This window comes from Taudactylus pleione, unplaced genomic scaffold (genome assembly GCF_031769625.1).
Source record: "Taudactylus pleione unplaced genomic scaffold, aTauple2 ptg000429l, whole genome shotgun sequence".
Taxonomy (NCBI): domain Eukaryota; kingdom Metazoa; phylum Chordata; class Amphibia; order Anura; family Myobatrachidae; genus Taudactylus; species Taudactylus pleione.
Genome location: NW_028284831.1, coordinates 228,795 through 254,561, shown reverse-complemented (window position 1 = coordinate 254,561; position 25,767 = coordinate 228,795). Strand labels below are relative to the sequence as shown.

Genomic DNA, 25,767 nt, shown 5'->3' with positions numbered 1-25,767 from the left:
CACCAACACCACCATCATCTCACCAACATCACCATCATCTCACCAATACCACAATCATATCACCAACACCACTATCATATCCCCAACATCATCATCATATCACCAACATCACCATCATCTCACCAACACCACAAAAATATCACCAACATCATAATCTCACCAATGCCACCATCATATAACCAACACCACTATCATATAATTAACATCACCATCATATCATCAACACCACCATCATATCATCAACATCACCATCATCTCACCAACACCACCATCATATCACCCACACCCCCATCATCTTACCCATACCACCATCATAACTACAACACAAACATCATCTCACCAACATCACCATCATCTCACCAACACCATCCTCATTATATCACCAACATCACCATCATATAACCAACACAACCATCATATCACCAACATCATCATCATACCACCAACATCACCATCATACCACCAACACCACCATCATATCACCAGCACAATCATCATCTCACCAACACCACCATCATATCACCAACACCACCATCATATCACCAGCACTACCATCATCTCACCAACATCACCATCATCTCACCAACACCACCATCATGTCAACAACACCAACATCATGTCAACAACACCACCATCACCATCATATCACCAACACCACCATCATATCACCGACACCACCATCATAACACCGACACCACCATCATATCACCAACATCATCATCATATCACCAACACCACCATCAAATCACCAGCACAACCATCATATCACCAACACCACCATAATATCACCAACACAACCATCATCTCACCAAGACCACCATCATGTCACCAACACCACCATCATATCACCAACACCACCATCACCATCAAATCACTAACATCACCATCATATCACCAACATCACCATCATATCACCAACATCATCATATCACCAACACCACTATCATATCACTCACATCACCATCATATCACCAACATCACCATCATATAACCATCATCAACATCATATCATCTACATCACCATTTTGCACGATTTGTCGCCCCGTTGCGTAGAAATCGGGCAACTCAAGCAAAATATCGTCTACTGTGTAGATACCTTAACACCCTCATTAAATACACAACTATCACTTTCACTAAACTGATCTACACTACTATCACCTACTGCACTACCCAGCATAATTACTATCACTATTATCACCAACACAGTCACTGGCAGACCTATTATCACCATCATTACCACAACTATTTCCACTGTTAACTATAAAACCAGCGCTGACATCACGCCCTGCTTGGCATGGCACCTCGCATCATACTGTAATATGTGCCATGCGTTGTGTGTTACACGTGTGTGCATAGAAGATGTTCTGCTACATATTGTGAATTGCTGCCTGGCGGCTCTTTACTGTAGATGCTGCTGCTCGATTATCCATTATCCACCCACCTGTGGTTATAATGTACAGTGCCCAGTCACCCGATGTTACCCAGAGAAGGTGTGCCAGCTGTGCCCCCAAACACCCCTCTATTACTGGATATCTGCAGAACATCTCTCCAATATCTTATGCTGTCAGAGAGGGCTTCTCACCTGCAACAGATACTCCAATCCTGGGGGTATAACTGGAAATCCCTCCATGGTTACCTGCAGAATATAGATACAGTATCTCCTGAGTTATCATAGCTCACCATATACAGCTACACCATGCCATATATACACACACAGCCCAGTACATACACAGCTACACCATGCCATATATACACACACACCGCCCAGTACATACACTACTACACCATGTCATATATACACACACAGCCCAGTACATACACTACTACACCATGCCATATACACACACACAGCCCAGTACATACACTACTACACCATGCCATTTACACACACAGCCCAGTACTTACACTACTACACCATGCCATATATACACACACACCGCCCAGTACATACACTACTACACCATGCCATATATACACACACAGCCCAGTATATACACTACTACACCATGCCATATACACACGCAGCCCAGTACATACACTACTACACCATGCCATATATACACACACACCGCCCAGTACATACACTACTACACCATGCCATATATACACACACAGCCCAGTACATACACTACTACACCATGTCATATATACACACACACAGCCCAGTACATACACTACTACACCATGTCATATATACACACAGCCCAGTACATACACTACTACACCATGCCATATATACACACACACCGCCCAGTACATACACTACTACACCATGTCATATATACACACAGAGCCCAGTACATACACTACTACACCATGTCATATATACACACAGCCCAATACATACACTACTACACCATGTCATATATACACACACAGCCCAGTACAGACACTACTACACCATGTCATATATACACACACAGCCCAGTACATACACTACTACACCATGTCATATATACACACAGCCCAGTACATACACTACTACACCATGTCATATATACACACAGCCCAGTACATACACTACTACACCATGTCATATATACACACACACAGCCCAGTACATACACTACTACACCATGTCATATATACATACACAGCCCAGTACATACACTACTACACCATGTCATATACACACACTGCCCAGTACATACACTACTACACCATGTCATATATACACATACACAGCCCAGTACATACACTACTACACCATGTCATATATACACACACAGCCCAGTACAGACACTACTACACCATGTCATATATACACACACAGCCCAGTACATACACTACTACACCATGTCATATATACATACACACAGCCCAGTACATACACTACTATACCATGTCATATATACTCACACACAGCCCAGTACATACACTACTATACCATGTCATATATACACACACAGCCCAGTACATACACTACTACACCATGTCATATACACACACACAGCCCAGTACATACACTACTACACCATGTCATATACACACACACAGCCCAGTACATACACTACTACACCATGTCATATACACACACACAGCCCAGTACAGACACTACTACACCATGTCATATATACACACACAGCCCAGTACATACACTACTACACCATGTCATATATACACACACAGCTCAGTACATACACTACTACACCATGTCATATATACACACACACAGCCCAGTACATACACTACTACACCATGTCATATATTACACACACAGCCCAGTACATACACTACCACACCATGTCATATATACACACACACAGCCCAGTACAGACACTACTACACCATGTCATATATACACACACAGCCCAGTACAGACACTACTACACCATGTCATATATACACACACAGCTCAGTACATACACTACTACACCATGTCATATATACACACACACAGCCCAGTACATACACTACTACACCATGTCATATATACACACACACAGCCCAGTACATACACTACTACACCATGTCATATATACACACACAGCCCAGTACATACACTACTACACCATGTCATATACACACACACAGCCCAGTACATACACTACTACACCATGTCATATATACACACACACAGCCCAGTACATACACTACTACACCATGTCATATATACACACACAGCCCAGTACATACACTACTACACCATGTCATATATACACACACACAGCCCAGCACATACACTACTACACCATGTCATATATACACACACAGCCCACTACTACACCATGTCATATATACACACACACAGCCCAGTACAGACACTACTACACCATGTCATATATACACACACAGCCCAGTACATACACTACTACACCATGTCATATATACACACACAGCCCAGTACATACACTACTACACCATGTCATATATACACACACACAGCTCAGTACATACACTACTACACCATGTCATATATACACACACAGCCCAGTACAGACACTACTACACGATGTCATATAAACACACACAGCCCAGTACATACACTACTACACCATATCATATATACACACAGCCCAGTACATACACTACTACACCATGTCATATATACACACAGTCCAGTACATACACTACTACACCATATCATATATACACACACACAGCCCAGTACATACACTTCTACACCATGTCATATACACACACACACAGCCCAGTACATACACTTCTACACCATGTCATATATACACACACACACAGCCCAGTACATACACTACTACACCATGTCATATATACACACACACAGCCCAGTACAGACACTACTACACCATGTCATATATACACACACACAGCCCAGTACAGACACTACTACACCATGTCATATATACACACACACACAGCCCAGTACATACACTACTACACCATGTCATATATATACACACAGCCCAGTACATACACTACTACATAATGTCATATATACACACAGCCCAGTACATAAACTACTACACCATGCCATATATATACATAGCCCAGTACATACACTACTACACCATGTCATATATACACACACAGCCCAGTACATACACTACTACACCATGTCATATATACACACACACAGCCCTGTACATACACTACTACACCATGTCATATATACACACACAGCCCAGTACATACACTACTACACCATGTCATATATACACACAGCCCAGTACTGACACTACTACACCATGTCATATATACACACACAGCCCAGTGCATACACTACTACACCATGTCATATACACACACAGCCCAGTACAGACACTACTACACCATGTCATATATACACACACACACAGCCCAGTACAGACACTACTACACCATGCCATATATACACACACAGCCCAGTACATACACTACTACACCATGTCATATATACACACAACACAGTACATCCACTACTACACCATGTCATATATACACACACAGCCCAGTACATACACTACTACACCATGTTATATATACACACACACAGCCCAGTACATACACTACTACACCATGTCATATATACACACAGCCTAGTACAGACACTACTACACCATGTCATATATACACACACACAGCCCAGTACAGACACTACTACACCATGTCATATATACACACACAGCCCAGTACATACACTACTACACCATGCCATATATACACACACAGCCCAGTACATACACTACTACACCATGTCATATATACACACACAGCCCAGTACATACACTACTACACCATGTCATATATACACACACACAGCCCAGTACATACACTACTACACCATGTCATATATACACACACAGCCCAGTAAAGACACTACTACACCATGTCATATATACACACACAGCCCAGTACATACACTACTACACCATGTCATATATACACTCACAGCCCATATATACACTACTACACCATGCCATATATACACACACAGCCCAGTACATACACTACTACACCATGTTATATATACACACACAGCGCAGAACATACACTACTACACCATGTCATATATACACACAGCCAAGTATATACACTACTACACCATGTCATATATATACACACACAGCCCAGTACATACACTACTACACCATGTCATATACACACACACACAGCCCAGTACATACACTACTACACCGTGTCATATATACACACAGTCCAGTACATACACTACTACACCAAGTCATATATACACACACACAGCCCAGTACAGACACTACTACACCATGTCATATATACACACACACAGCCCAGTACATACACTACTACACCATGTCATATATACACACACAACCCATTACATACACTACTACACCATGTCATATATATACACACAGCTCAGTACATACACTACTACACCATGTCATATATATACACACACAGCCCAGTACATACACTACTACACCATGTCATATATACACACACAGCTCAGTACATACACTACTACACCATGTCATATATACACACACACAGCCCAGTACAGACACTACTACACCATGTCATATACACACACACAGCCCAGTACAGACACTACTACACCATGTCATATATACACACACAGCCCAGTACAGACACTACTACACCATGTCATATATACACACACAGCTCAGTACATACACTACTACACCATGTCATATATACACACACACAGCCCAGTACATACACTACTACACCATGTCATATATACACACACACAGCCCAGTACATACACTACTACACCATGTCATATATACACACACAGCCCAGTACAGACACTACTACACCATGTCCTATATACACACACAGCCCAGTACATACACTACTACACCATGTCCTATATACACACACAGCCCAGTACAGACACTACTACACCATGTCATATACACACACTGCCCAGTACATACACTACTACACCATGTCATATACACACACAGCCCAGTACAGACACTACTACACCATGTCATATATACACACACACAGCCCAGTACATACACTACTACACCATGTCATATATATACACACAGCCCAGTACATACACTACTACACCATGTCATATATACACACACACAGCCCAGTACATACACTACTACACCATGTCATATATACACACAGCCCAGTACATACACTACTACACCATGTCATATATACACACACAGCCCAGTACATACACTACTACACCATGTCATATACACACACACAGCCCAGTACAGACACTACTACACCATGTCATATATACACACACAGCCCAGTACAGACACTACTACACCATGTCATATATACACACACACAGCCCAGTACATACACTACTACACCATGTCATATATACACACACAGCCCAGTACATACACTACTACACCATTCATATATACACACACAGCCCAGTACAGACACTACTACACCATGTCATATATACACACACAGCCCAGTACATACACTACTACACCATGTCATATATACACACACACAGCCCAGTATAGACACTACTACACCATGTCATATATACACACACAGCTCAGTACATACACTACTACACCATGTCATATATACACACACAGCCCAGTACATACACTACTACACCATCTCATATATACACACAGCCCAGTACATCCACTACTACACCATGTCATATATACACACAGACAGCCCAGTACATACACTACTACACCATGTCATATATACACACACACAGCCCCGTACATACACTACTACACCATGTCATTTATATACACACACAGCCCCGTACATACACTACTACACCATGTCATATATACACACACACAGCCCAGTACATACACTACTACACCATGTCATATATATACACACAGCCCAGTACATACACTACTACACCATGTCATATATACACACACACAGCCCAGTACATCCACTTCTACACCATGTCATATATACAAACACACAGCCCAGTACATACACTACTACACCATGTCATATATACACACACAGCCCAGTACATACACTACTACACCATGTCATATATACACACACACAGCCCAGTACATACACTACTACACCATGTCATATATACACACACAGCCCAGTACAGACACTACTACACGATGTCATATAAACACACACAGCCCAGTACATACACTACTACACCATGTCATATATACACACACACAGCCCAGTACATACACTACTACACCATGTCATATATACACACACAGCCCAGTACATACACTTCTACACCATGTCATATATACACACACAGCCCAGTACATACACTACTACACCATGTCATATACACACACACAGCCCAGTACAGACACTACTACACCATGTCATATATACACACAGCCTAGTACATACACTACTACATCATGTCATATATACACACACAGCCCAGTACATACACTACTACACCATGTCATATATACACACATAGCCCAGTACATACACTACTACACCATGTCATATATACACACACAGCCCAGTACATACACTACTACACCATGTCATATATACACACACAGCCCAGTACATACACTACTACACCATGTCATATATACACACACAGCCCAGTACATACACTACTACACCATGTCATATATACACACACACACAGCCCACTACAGACACTACTACACCATGTCATATATACACAAACACAGCCCAGTACAGACACTACTACACCATGTCATATATACACACAGCCCAGTACATACACTACTACACCATGTCATATATACACACACAACCCAGTACAGACACTACTACACCATGTCATATATACACACACACAGCCCAGTACAGACACTACTACACCATGTCATATATATACACACAGCCCAGTACATACACTACTACACCATGTCATATACACACACACACAGCCCAGTACATACACTTCTACACCATGTCATATATACACACACACAGCCCAGTACATACACTACTACACCATGTCATATATACACATACACACAGCCCAGTACATACACTACTACACCATGTCATATATACACACACACAGCCCAGTACAGACACTACTACACCATGTCATATATACACACACACAGCCCAGTACATACACTACTACACCATGTCATATATACACACACAGCCCAGTACATAAACTACTACACCATGCCATATATATACATAGCCCAGTACATACACTACTACACCATGTCATATATACACACACACAGCCCAGTACATAGAATACTACATCATGTCTTATATACACACACAGCCCAGTACATAGAATACTACATCATGTCATATATACACACACAGCCCAGTACATAAACTACTACACCATGCCATATATATACATAGCCCAGTACATACACTACTACACCATGTCATATATACACACACACACAGCCCAGTACATAGAATACTACACCATGTCATATATACACACACACAGCCCAGTACAGACACTACTACACCATGTCATATATACACACAGACAGCCCAGTACATACACTACTACACCATGTCATATGTACACACAGACAGCCCAGTACATACACTACTACACCATGTCATATATACACACACATCCCAGTACATACACTACTACACCATGTCATATATACACACACAGCCCAGTACAGACACTACTACACCATGTCATATATACACACACACAGCCCAGTACATACACTACTCCACCATGTCATATATACACACACATCCCAGTACATACACTACTACACCATGTCATATATACACACACACAGCCCAGTACATACACTACTACACCATGTCATATATACACACAGCCCAGTACATACACTACTACACCATGTCATATATACACACACAGAGCTCAGTACATACACTACTACACCATGTCATATATACACACAGCCCAGTACATACACTACTCCACCATGTCATATATACACACACATCCCAGTACATACACTACTACACCATGTCATATACACACACATCCCAGTACATACACTACTACACCAAGTCATATATACACACACACAGCCCAGTACATACACTACTACACCATGTGATATATACACACACATCCCAGTACATACACTACTACACCATGTCATATATACACACACAGCCCAGTACAGACACTACTACACCATGTCATATATACACACACACACAGCCCAGTACATACACTACTACACCATGTCATATATACACACACACAGCCCAGTACAGACACTACTACACCATGTCATATATACACACACAGCCCAGTACATACACTACTACACCATGCCATATATACACACACAGCCCAGTACATACACTACTACACCATGTCATATATACACACACAGCCCAGTACATACACTACTACACCATGTCATATATACACACACACAGCCCAGTACATACACTACTACACCATGTCATATATACACACACAGCCCAGTAAAGACACTACTACACCATGTCATATATACACACACAGCCCAGTACATACACTACTACACCATGTCATATATACACTCACAGCCCATATATACACTACTACACCATGCCATATATACACACACAGCCCAGTACATACACTACTACACCATGTTATATATACACACACAGCGCAGAACATACACTACTACACCATGTCATATATACACACAGCCCAGTACAGACACTACTACACCATGTCATATATACACACACAGCTCAGTACATACACTACTACACCATGTCATATATACACACACACAGCCCAGTACATACACTACTACACCATGTCATATATACACACACACAGCCCAGTACATACACTACTACACCATGTCATATATACACACACAGCCCAGTACAGACACTACTACACCATGTCCTATATACACACACAGCCCAGTACATACACTACTACACCATGTCCTATATACACACACAGCCCAGTACAGACACTACTACACCATGTCATATACACACACTGCCCAGTACATACACTACTACACCATGTCATATACACACACAGCCCAGTACAGACACTACTACACCATGTCATATATACACACACACAGCCCAGTACATACACTACTACACCATGTCATATATATACACACAGCCCAGTACATACACTACTACACCATGTCATATATACACACACACAGCCCAGTACATACACTACTACACCATGTCATATATACACACAGCCCAGTACATACACTACTACACCATGTCATATATACACACACAGCCCAGTACATACACTACTACACCATGTCATATACACACACACAGCCCAGTACAGACACTACTACACCATGTCATATATACACACACAGCCCAGTACAGACACTACTACACCATGTCATATATACACACACACAGCCCAGTACATACACTACTACACCATGTCATATATACACACACAGCCCAGTACATACACTACTACACCATTCATATATACACACACAGCCCAGTACAGACACTACTACACCATGTCATATATACACACACAGCCCAGTACATACACTACTACACCATGTCATATATACACACACACAGCCCAGTATAGACACTACTACACCATGTCATATATACACACACAGCTCAGTACATACACTACTACACCATGTCATATATACACACACAGCCCAGTACATACACTACTACACCATCTCATATATACACACAGCCCAGTACATCCACTACTACACCATGTCATATATACACACAGACAGCCCAGTACATACACTACTACACCATGTCATATATACACACACACAGCCCCGTACATACACTACTACACCATGTCATTTATATACACACACAGCCCCGTATATACACTACTACACCATGTCATATATACACACACACAGCCCAGTACATACACTACTACACCATGTCATATATATACACACAGCCCAGTACATACACTACTACACCATGTCATATATACACACACACAGCCCAGTACATCCACTTCTACACCATGTCATATATACAAACACACAGCCCAGTACATACACTACTACACCATGTCATATATACACACACAGCCCAGTACATACACTACTACACCATGTCATATATACACACACACAGCCCAGTACATACACTACTACACCATGTCATATATACACACACAGCCCAGTACAGACACTACTACACGATGTCATATAAACACACACAGCCCAGTACATACACTACTACACCATGTCATATATACACACACACAGCCCAGTACATACACTACTACACCATGTCATATATACACACACAGCCCAGTACATACACTTCTACACCATGTCATATATACACACACAGCCCAGTACATACACTACTACACCATGTCATATACACACACACAGCCCAGTACAGACACTACTACACCATGTCATATATACACACAGCCTAGTACATACACTACTACATCATGTCATATATACACACACAGCCCAGTACATACACTACTACACCATGTCATATATACACACATAGCCCAGTACATACAATACTACACCATGTCATATATACACACACAGCCCAGTACATACACTACTACACCATGTCATATATACACACACAGCCCAGTACATACACTACTACACCATGTCATATATACACACACAGCCCAGTACATACACTACTACACCATGTCATATATACACACACACACAGCCCACTACAGACACTACTACACCATGTCATATATACACAAACACAGCCCAGTACAGACACTACTACACCATGTCATATATACACACAGCCCAGTACATACACTACTACACCATGTCATATATACACACACAACCCAGTACAGACACTACTACACCATGTCATATATACACACACACAGCCCAGTACAGACACTACTACACCATGTCATATATATACACACAGCCCAGTACATACACTACTACACCATGTCATATACACACACACACAGCCCAGTACATACACTTCTACACCATGTCATATATACACACACACAGCCCAGTACATACACTACTACACCATGTCATATATACACATACACACAGCCCAGTACATACACTACTACACCATGTCATATATACACACACACAGCCCAGTACAGACACTACTACACCATGTCATATATACACACACACAGCCCAGTACATACACTACTACACCATGTCATATATACACACACAGCCCAGTACATAAACTACTACACCATGCCATATATATACATAGCCCAGTACATACACTACTACACCATGTCATATATACACACACACAGCCCAGTACATAGAATACTACATCATGTCTTATATACACACACAGCCCAGTACATAGAATACTACATCATGTCATATATACACACACAGCCCAGTACATAAACTACTACACCATGCCATATATATACATAGCCCAGTACATACACTACTACACCATGTCATATATACACACACACACAGCCCAGTACATAGAATACTACACCATGTCATATATACACACACACAGCCCAGTACAGACACTACTACACCATGTCATATATACACACAGACAGCCCAGTACATACACTACTACACCATGTCATATGTACACACAGACAGCCCAGTACATACACTACTACACCATGTCATATATACACACACATCCCAGTACATACACTACTACACCATGTCATATATACACACACAGCCCAGTACAGACACTACTACACCATGTCATATATACACACACACAGCCCAGTACATACACTACTCCACCATGTCATATATACACACACATCCCAGTACATACACTACTACACCATGTCATATATACACACACACAGCCCAGTACATACACTACTACACCATGTCATATATACACACAGCCCAGTACATACACTACTACACCATGTCATATATACACACACAGAGCTCAGTACATACACTACTACACCATGTCATATATACACACAGCCCAGTACATACACAACTCCACCATGTCATATATACACACACATCCCAGTACATACACTACTACACCATGTCATATACACACACATCCCAGTACATACACTACTACACCAAGTCATATATACACACACACAGCCCAGTACATACACTACTACACCATGTGATATATACACACACATCCCAGTACATACACTACTACACCATGTCATATATACACACACAGCCCAGTACAGACACTACTACACCATGTCATATATACACACACACACAGCCCAGTACATACACTACTACACCATGTCATATATACACACACAGCCCAGTACATACACTACTACACCATGTCATATATACACACACAGCCCAGTACAGACACTACTACACCATGTCATATATACACACACACACAGCCCAGTACATACACTACTACACCATGTCATATATACACACACATCCCAGTACAGACACTACTACACCATGTCATATATACACACACAGCCCAGTACATACACTACTACACCATGTCATATACACACACACAGCCCAGTACATACACTACTACACCATGTCATATATACACACACACAGCCCAGTACATACACTACTACACCATGTCATATATACACACACACAGCCCAGTACATACACTACTACACCATGTCATATATACACACACAGCCCAGTACATACACTACTACACCATGTCATATATACACACACAGCCCAGTACAGACACTACTACACCATGTCATATATACACACACAGCCCAGTACATACACTACTACACCATGTCATATATACACACAAACAGCCCAGTACATACACTACTACACCATGTCATATATACACACACACAGCCCAGTACATACATTACTACACCATGTCATATATACACACACAGCCCAGTACAGACACTACTACACCATGTCATATATATACACAGCCCAGTACATACACTACTACACCATGTCATATATACTCACACACAGCCCAGTACATACACTACTACACCATGTCATATATACACACACAGCCCAGTACATACACTACTACACCATGTCATATATACACACACAGCCCAGTACATACACTACTACACCATGTCATATATATACACACACACAGCCCAGTACATACATTACTACACCATGTCATATATACACACACAGCCCAGTACATACACTACTACACCATGTCATATATACACACACACAGCCCAGTACATACATTACTACACCATGTCATATATACACACACACAGCCCAGTACATACATTACTACACCATGTCATATATATACACAGCCCAGTATAGACACTACTACACCATGTCATATATATACACACAGCCCAGTATAGACACTACTACACCATGTCATATATACACACACACAGCCCAGTACATACACTACTACACCATGTCATATATACACACACACAGCCCAGTACATACACTACTACACCATGTCATATATACACACACACAGCCCAGTACATACATTACTACACCATGTCATATATATACACAGCCCAGTATATACACTACTACACCATGTCATATATATACACACAGCCCAGTATAGACACTACTACACCATGTCATATATACACACACAGCCCAGTACAGACACTACTACACCATGTCATATATATACACACAGCCCAGTACATACACTACTACACCATGTCATATATACACACACACAGCCCAGTACATACACTACTACACCATGTCATATATACACACACAGCCCAGTACATATATTACTACACCATGTCATATATACACACACACAGCCCAGTACATACACTACTACACCATGTCATATATACACACACAGCCCAGTATATAAACTACTACACCATGTCATATATACACACACAGCCCAGTACATACACTACTACACCATGTCATATATACACACACAGCCCAGTACATATACTAAAACACCATGTCATATATACACACACAGCCCAGTACATACACTACTACACCATGTCATATATACACACAGCCCAGTACATACACTACTACACCATGTCATATATACACACACAGCCCAGTACATACACTACTACACCATGTCATATACACACACAGCCCAGTACATACACTACTACACCATGTCATATATACACACACACAGCCCAGTACATACACTACTACACCATGTCATATATACACACACAAACAGCCCAGTACATACACTACTACACCATGTCATATACACACACAGCCCAGTACATACACTACTACACCATGTCATATATACACACACAGCCCTGTACATACACTACTACACCATGTCATATATACACACACAGCCCAGTACATACACTACTACACCATGTCATATATACACACACAGCCCACTACATACACTACTACACCATGTCATATATACACACACAGCCCAGTACATATACTACTACACCATGTCATATATACACACAGCCCAGTACATACACTACTACACCATGTCATATATACACACACAGCCCAGTACAGACACTACTACACCATGTCATATATACACACACAGCCCAGTACAGACACTACTACACCATGTCATATATACACACACAGCCCAGTACATACACTACTACAACATGTCATATATACACACACAGCCCAGTACATACACTACTACACCATGTCATATATACACACACAGCCCAGTACATACACTACTACACCATGTCATATATACACACACACAGCCCAGTACATACACTATTACACCATGTCATATATTATACACACACACAGCCCAGTACAGACACTACTACACCATGTCATATATATACACACACACAGCCCAGTACATACTCTACTACACCATGTCATATATACACACACACAGCCCAGTACATACACTACTACACCATGTCATATATACACACACAGCCCAGTACATACTCTACTACACCATGCCATATATACACACACAGCCCAGTACATACATTACTACACCATATCATATATACACACACAGCCCAGTACATACACTACTACACCATGTCATATATACACACACACAGCCCAGTACAGACACTACTACACCATGTCATATATACACACACAGCCCAGTACAGACACTACTACACCATGTCATATATACACACACAGCCCAGTACATACACTACTACACCATGTCATATAGACACACACAGCCCAGTACATACACTATTACACCATGTCATATATACACACACACAGCCCAGTACAGACACTACTACACCTTGCCAAATATACACACACAGCCCAGTACAGACACTACTACACCATGTCATATATATACACACACACAGCCCAGTACATACACTACTACACCATGTCATATATACACACAGCCCAGTACAGACACTACTACACCATGTCATATATACACACAGCCCAGTACATACACTACTACACCATGTCATATATACACACACAGCCCAGTACATACACTAATACACCATGTCATATATACACACACACAGCCCAGTACATACACTACTACACCATGTCATATATACACACACACAGCCCAGTACATACACTACTACACCATATCATATATACACACACACACACACAGCCCAGTACATACACTACTACACCATATCATATATACACACACAGCCCAGTACAGACACTATTACACCATGTCATATATACACACACACAGCCCAGTACAGACACTACTACACCATGTCATATATACACACACAGCTCAGTACATACACTACTACACCATGTCATATATACACACACAGCCCAGTACAGACACTACTACACCATGTCATATATACACACACAGCCCAGTACAGACACTACTACACCATGTCATATATATACAGACACACAGCCCAGTACATACACTACTACACCATGTCATATATACACACACACACAGCCCACTACAGACACTACTACACCATGTCATATATACACACACACAGCCCAGTACAGACACTACTACACCATGTCATATATACACACACAGCCCAGTACATACATTACTACACCATGTCATATATACACACACACAGCCCAGTACATACACTACTACACCATGTCATATATACACACACAGCCCAGTATATACACTATTACACCATGTCATATATACACACACACAGCCCAGTACAGACACTACTACACCATGTCATATATACACACACAGCCCAGTACATACACTACTACACCATGTCATATATACACACACAGCCCAGTACATACACTACTACACCATGTCATATATACACACACAGCCCAGTACATACACTACTACACCATGTCATATATACACACACAGCCCTGTACAGACACTACTTCACCATGTCATATATATACACACAGCCCAGTACAGACACTATTACACCATGTCATATATACACACACACAGCCCAGTACATACACTACTACACCATGTCATATATACACACACACTGCCCAGTACATACACTACTACACCATGTCATATATACACACACAGCCCAGTACATACACTACTACACCATGTCATATATACACACACAGCCCAGTACAGACACTACTACACCATGTCATATATACACACAGCCCAGTACATACACTATTACACCATGTCATATATACACACAGCCCAGTACATACACTATTACACCATGTCATATATACACACAGCCCAGTACATACACTACTACACCATGTCATATATACACACAGCCCAGTACAGACACTACTACACCATGTCATATATACACACAGCCCAGTACATACACTATTACACCATGTCATATATACACACAGCCCAGTACATACACTACTACACCATGTCATATATACACACAGCCCAGTACAGACACTACTACACCATGTCATATATACACACACACAGCCCAGTACATACACTACTAAACCATGTCATATATACACACAGCCCAGTACATACACTACTACACCATGTCATATATACACACACACAGCCCAGTACATACACTACTACACCATGTCATATATACACACAGCCCAGTACATACACTAGTACACCATGTCATATACACACACACACAGCCCAGACACTACTACACCATGTCATATATACACACAGCCCAGTACATACACTACTACACCATGTCATATATACACACACAGCCCAGTACATACACTACTACACCATGTCATATATACACACACACAGCCCAGTACAGACACTACTACACCATGTCATATATATACACACAGCTCAGTACATACACTACTACACCATGTCATATATACACACACAGCCCAGTACAGACACTACTACACCATGTCATATATACACACACAGCCCAGTACAGACACTTCTACACCATGTCATATATACACACACAGCCCAGTACATACACTACTACACTATGTCATATATACACACACAGCCCAGTACAGACACTACTACACCATGTCATATATACACACACAGCCCAGTAAATACACTACTACACAATGTCATATACACACACACAGCCCAGTACATACACTACTACACCATGTCATATACACACACAGCCCAGTACATACACTACTACACCATGTCACATATACACACACAGCCCAGTACATACACTACTACACCATGTCACATATACACACACAGCCCAGTACATACACTACTACACCATGTCATATATACACACACAGCCCAGTACATACACTACTACACCATGTCATATATACACACACAGCCCAGTACAGACACTACTACACCATGTCATATACACACACACAGCCCAGTACATACACTACTACACCATGTCATATATACACACACAGCCCAGTACATACACTACTACACCATGTCATATATACATACACACAGCCCATACACTACTACACCATGTCATATATATACACACACAGCCCAGTGCATACACTACTACACCATGTCATATATACACACACACAGCCCAGGACATACACTACTACACCATGTCATATATACACACACACAGCCCAGTACATACACTACTACACCATGTCATATATACACACACAGCCCAGTACATACACTACTACACCATGTCATATATACACACACACAGCCCAGTACATACATTACTACACCATGTCATATATACACACACACAGCCCAGTACATACACCACTACACCATGTCATATATACACACACAGCCCAGTACATACACTACTACACCATGTCATATATACACACACACAGCCCAGTACATACACTACTACACCATGTCATATATACACACACAGCCCAGTACATACACTACTACACCATGTCATATATACACACACAGCCCAGTACAGACACTACTACACCATGTCATATATACACACACAGCCCAGTACATACACTACTACACCATGTCATATATACACACACAGCCCAGTACATACACTACTACACCATGTCATATATACACACACAGCCCAGTACATACACTACTACACCATGTCATATATACACACACAGCCCAGTACAGACACTACTACACCATGTCATATATACACACACAGCCCAGTACAGACACTACTACACCATGTCATATATACACACACACAGCCCAGTACAGACACTACTACACCATGTCATATATATACACACACAGCCCAGTACATACACTACTACACCATGTCATATATATACACAGCCCAGTACATACACTACTACACCTTGTCATATATACACACACAGCCCAGTACAGACACTACTACACCATGTCATATATACACACACAGCCCAGTACATACACTACTACACCATGTCATATATACACACAGTCCAGTACATACACTACTACACCATGTCATATATATATATATATATATATACACACAGCCCAGTATAGACACTACTACACCATGTCATGTATACACACACAGCCCTGTACATACACTACTACACCATGTCATATATACACACACAGCCCAGTACATACACTACTACACCATGTCATATATACACACACAGCCCAGTACAGACACTACTACACCATGTCATATATACACACACACAGCCCAGTACATACACTACTACACCATGTCATATATACACACACACAGCCCACTACATACACTACTACACCATGTCATATATACAAACACACAGCCCAGTACATATATTACTACACCATGTCATATATACACACACAGCCCAGTACATACACTACTACACCATGTCATATATACACACACAGCCCAGTACATACACTACTACACCATGTCATATATACACACACAGCCCAGTACATACACTATTACACCATGCCATATATACACACACAGCCCAGTACATACACTACTACACCTTGCCAAATATACACACACAGCCCAGTACAGACACTACTACACCATGTCATATATACACACACACATCCCAGTACAGACACTAATACAACATGTCATATATACACACAGCCCAGTACATACACTACTACACCATGTCATATATACACACACACTGCCCAGTACATACACTACTACACCATATCATATATACACACACAGCCCAGGACAGACACTACTACACCATGTCATATATACACACACAGCCCAGTACATACACTACTACACCATGTCATATGTACACACACACAGCCCAGTACATACACTACTACACCATGTCATATATACACACACACAGCCCAGTACATACACTACTACACCATGTCATATATACACACACACAGCCCAGTACATACACTACTACACCATGTCATATATACACACACACAGCCCAGTACATACACTACTACACCATGTCATATATACACACACAGCCCAGTACATACACTACTACACCATGTCATATATACATACAGCCCAGTACATACACTACTACACCATGTCATATATACACACACAGCCCAGTACATACACTACTACACCATGTCATATATACACACAACCCAGTACAGACACTATTACACCATGTCATATATACACAAAGTGCCCAGTACAGACACTACTACACCATGTCATATATACACACAGCCCAGTACATACACTATTACACCATGTCATATATACACACACACAGCCCAGTACATACACTACTACACCATGTCATATATACACACACAGCCCAGTACATACACTACTACACCATGTCATATATACACACACAGCCCAGTACAGACACTACTACACCATGTCATATATACACACACAGCCCAGTACAGACACTACTACACCATGTCATATATACACACACACAGCCCAGTACAGACACTACTACACCATGTCATATATATACACACACAGCCCAGTACATACACTACTACACCATGTCATATATATACACAGCCCAGTACATACACTACTACACCTTGTCATATATACACACACAGCCCAGTACAGACACTACTACACCATGTCATATATACACACACAGCCCAGTACATACACTACTACACCATGTCATATATACACACAGTCCAGTACATACACTACTACACCATGTCATATATATATATATATATATATATATACACACAGCCCAGTATAGACACTACTACACCATGTCATATATACACACACAGCCCTGTACATACACTACTACACCATGTCATATATACACACACAGCCCAGTACATACACTACTACACCATGTCATATATACACACACAGCCCAGTACAGACACTACTACACCATGTCATATATACACACACACAGCCCAGTACATACACTACTACACCATGTCATATATACACACACACAGCCCACTACATACACTACTACACCATGTCATATATACAAACACACAGCCCAGTACATATATTACTACACCATGTCATATATACACACACAGCCCAGTACATACACTACTACACCATGTCATATATACACACACAGCCCAGTACATACACTACTACACCATGTCATATATACACACACAGCCCAGTACATACACTATTACACCATGCCATATATACACACACAGCCCAGTACATACACTACTACACCTTGCCAAATATACACACACAGCCCAGTACAGACACTACTACACCATGTCATATATACACACACACATCCCAGTACAGACACTAATACAACATGTCATATATACACACAGCCCAGTACATACACTACTACACCATGTCATATATACACACACACTGCCCAGTACATACACTACTACACCATATCATATATACACACACAGCCCAGGACAGACACTACTACACCATGTCATATATACACACACAGCCCAGTACATACACTACTACACCATGTCATATGTACACACACACAGCCCAGTACATACACTACTACACCATGTCATATATACACACACACAGCCCAGTACATACACTACTACACCATGTCATATATACACACACACAGCCCAGTACATACACTACTACACCATGTCATATATACACACACACAGCCCAGTACATACACTACTACACCATGTCATATATACACACACAGCCCAGTACATACACTACTACACCATGTCATATATACATACAGCCCAGTACATACACTACTACACCATGTCATATATACACACACAGCCCAGTACATACACTACTACACCATGTCATATATACACACAACCCAGTACAGACACTATTACACCATGTCATATATACACAAAGTGCCCAGTACAGACACTACTACACCATGTCATATATACACACAGCCCAGTACATACACTATTACACCATGTCATATATACACACACACAGCCCAGTACATACACTACTACACCATATCATATATACACACAAACACACACAGCCCAGTACATACACTACTACACCATGTCATATATACACACACAGCCCATTACATACACTACTACACCATGTCATATATACACACACACAGCCCAGTACAGACACTACTACACCATGTCATATATACACACACAGCTCAGTACATACACTACTACACCATGTCATATATACACACACAGCCCAGTACAGACACTACTACACCATGTCATATATACACACACACAGCCCAGTACAGACACTACTACACCATGTCATATATACACACACAGCCCAGTACATACACTACTACACCATGTCATATACACACACACAGCCCACTACATACACTGCTACACCATGTCATATATACACACACACACAGCCCAGTACATACACTACTACACCATGTCATATATATACACACACAGCCCAGTACATACACTACTACACCATGTCACATATACACACACATCCCAGTACATACACTACTACACCATGTCATATATACACACACTGCCCAGTACATACACTACTACATCATGTCATATATATACACATCCCAGTACATACACTACTACACCATGTCATATATACACACACAGCCCAGTACATACACTACTACACCATGTCATATATACACACAGCCTAGTACATACACTACTACATCATGTCATATATACACACACAGCCCAGTACATACACTACTACACCATGTCATATATACACACATAGCCCAGTACATACACTACTACACCATGTCATATATACACACACAGCCCAGTACATACACTACTACACCATGTCATATATACACACACAGCCCAGTACATACACTACTACACCATGTCATATATACACACACAGCCCAGTACATACACTACTACACCATGTCATATATACACACACAGCCCAGTACATACACTACTACACCATGTCATATATACACACACAGCCCAGTACATACACTACTACACCATGTCATATATACACACACAGCCCAGTACATACACTACTACACCATGTCATATATACACACACAGCCCAGTACAGACACTACTACACCATGTCATATATACACACACAGCCCAGTACAGACACTACTACACCATGTCATATATACACACACACAGCCCAGTACAGACACTACTACACCATGTCATATATATACACACACAGCCCAGTACATACACTACTACACCATGTCATATATATACACAGCCCAGTACATACACTACTACACCTTGTCATATATACACACACAGCCCAGTACAGACACTACTACACCATGTCATATATACACACACAGCCCAGTACATACACTACTACACCATGTCATATATACACACAGTCCAGTACATACACTACTACACCATGTCATATATATATATATATATATATATATACACACAGCCCAGTATAGACACTACTACACCATGTCATATATACACACACAGCCCTGTACATACACTACTACACCATGTCATATATACACACACAGCCCAGTACATACACTACTACACCATGTCATATATACACACACAGCCCAGTACAGACACTACTACACCATGTCATATATACACACACACAGCCCAGTACATACACTACTACACCATGTCATATATACACACACACAGTCCACTACATACACTACTACACCATGTCATATATACAAACACACAGCCCAGTACATATATTACTACACCATGTCATATATACACACACAGCCCAGTACATACACTACTACACCATGTCATATATACACACACAGCCCAGTACATACACTACTACACCATGTCATATATACACACACAGCCCAGTACATACACTATTACACCATGCCATATATACACACACAGCCCAGTACATACACTACTACACCTTGCCAAATATACACACACAGCCCAGTACAGACACTACTACACCATGTCATATATACACACACACATCCCAGTACAGACACTAATACAACATGTCATATATACACACAGCCCAGTACATACACTACTACACCATGTCATATATACACACACACTGCCCAGTACATACACTACTACACCATATCATATATACACACACAGCCCAGGACAGACACTACTACACCATGTCATATATACACACACAGCCCAGTACATACACTACTACACCATGTCATATGTACACACACACAGCCCAGTACATACACTACTACACCATGTCATATATACACACACACAGCCCAGTACATACACTACTACACCATGTCATATATACACACACACAGCCCAGTACATACACTACTACACCATGTCATATATACACACACACAGCCCAGTACATACACTACTACACCATGTCATATATACACACACAGCCCAGTACATACACTACTACACCATGTCATATATACATACAGCCCAGTACATACACTACTACACCATGTCATATATACACACACAGCCCAGTACATACACTACTACACCATGTCATATATACACACAACCCAGTACAGACACTATTACACCATGTCATATATACACAAAGTGCCCAGTACAGACACTACTACACCATGTCATATATACACACAGCCCAGTACATACACTATTACACCATGTCATATATACACACACACAGCCCAGTACATACACTACTACACCATATCATATATACACACAAACACACACAGCCCAGTACATACACTACTACACCATGTCATATATACACACACAGCCCATTACATACACTACTACACCATGTCATATATACACACACACAGCCCAGTACAGACACTACTACACCATGTCATA

At 41.1% G+C, this 25,767-nt stretch overlaps 1 protein-coding gene across 2 annotated transcripts in view; it reads right to left on the bottom strand.

Annotated features, from left to right (window-relative positions):
* LOC148506069 (phospholipid scramblase 3-like) overlaps positions 1–25,767 on the bottom strand; it is a 116,188-nt gene that overhangs the window by 25,480 nt on the left and 64,941 nt on the right. For both annotated transcript variants that reach the window (XM_088447321.1, XM_088447323.1), the window contains exon 2: positions 1,583–1,636. In XM_088447321.1, coding sequence (XP_088303447.1) covers positions 1,583–1,630 — 48 coding nt within the window. In that variant the 5' untranslated portion in view covers positions 1,631–1,636. The remainder of the gene's footprint in view (positions 1–1,582; positions 1,637–25,767) is intronic.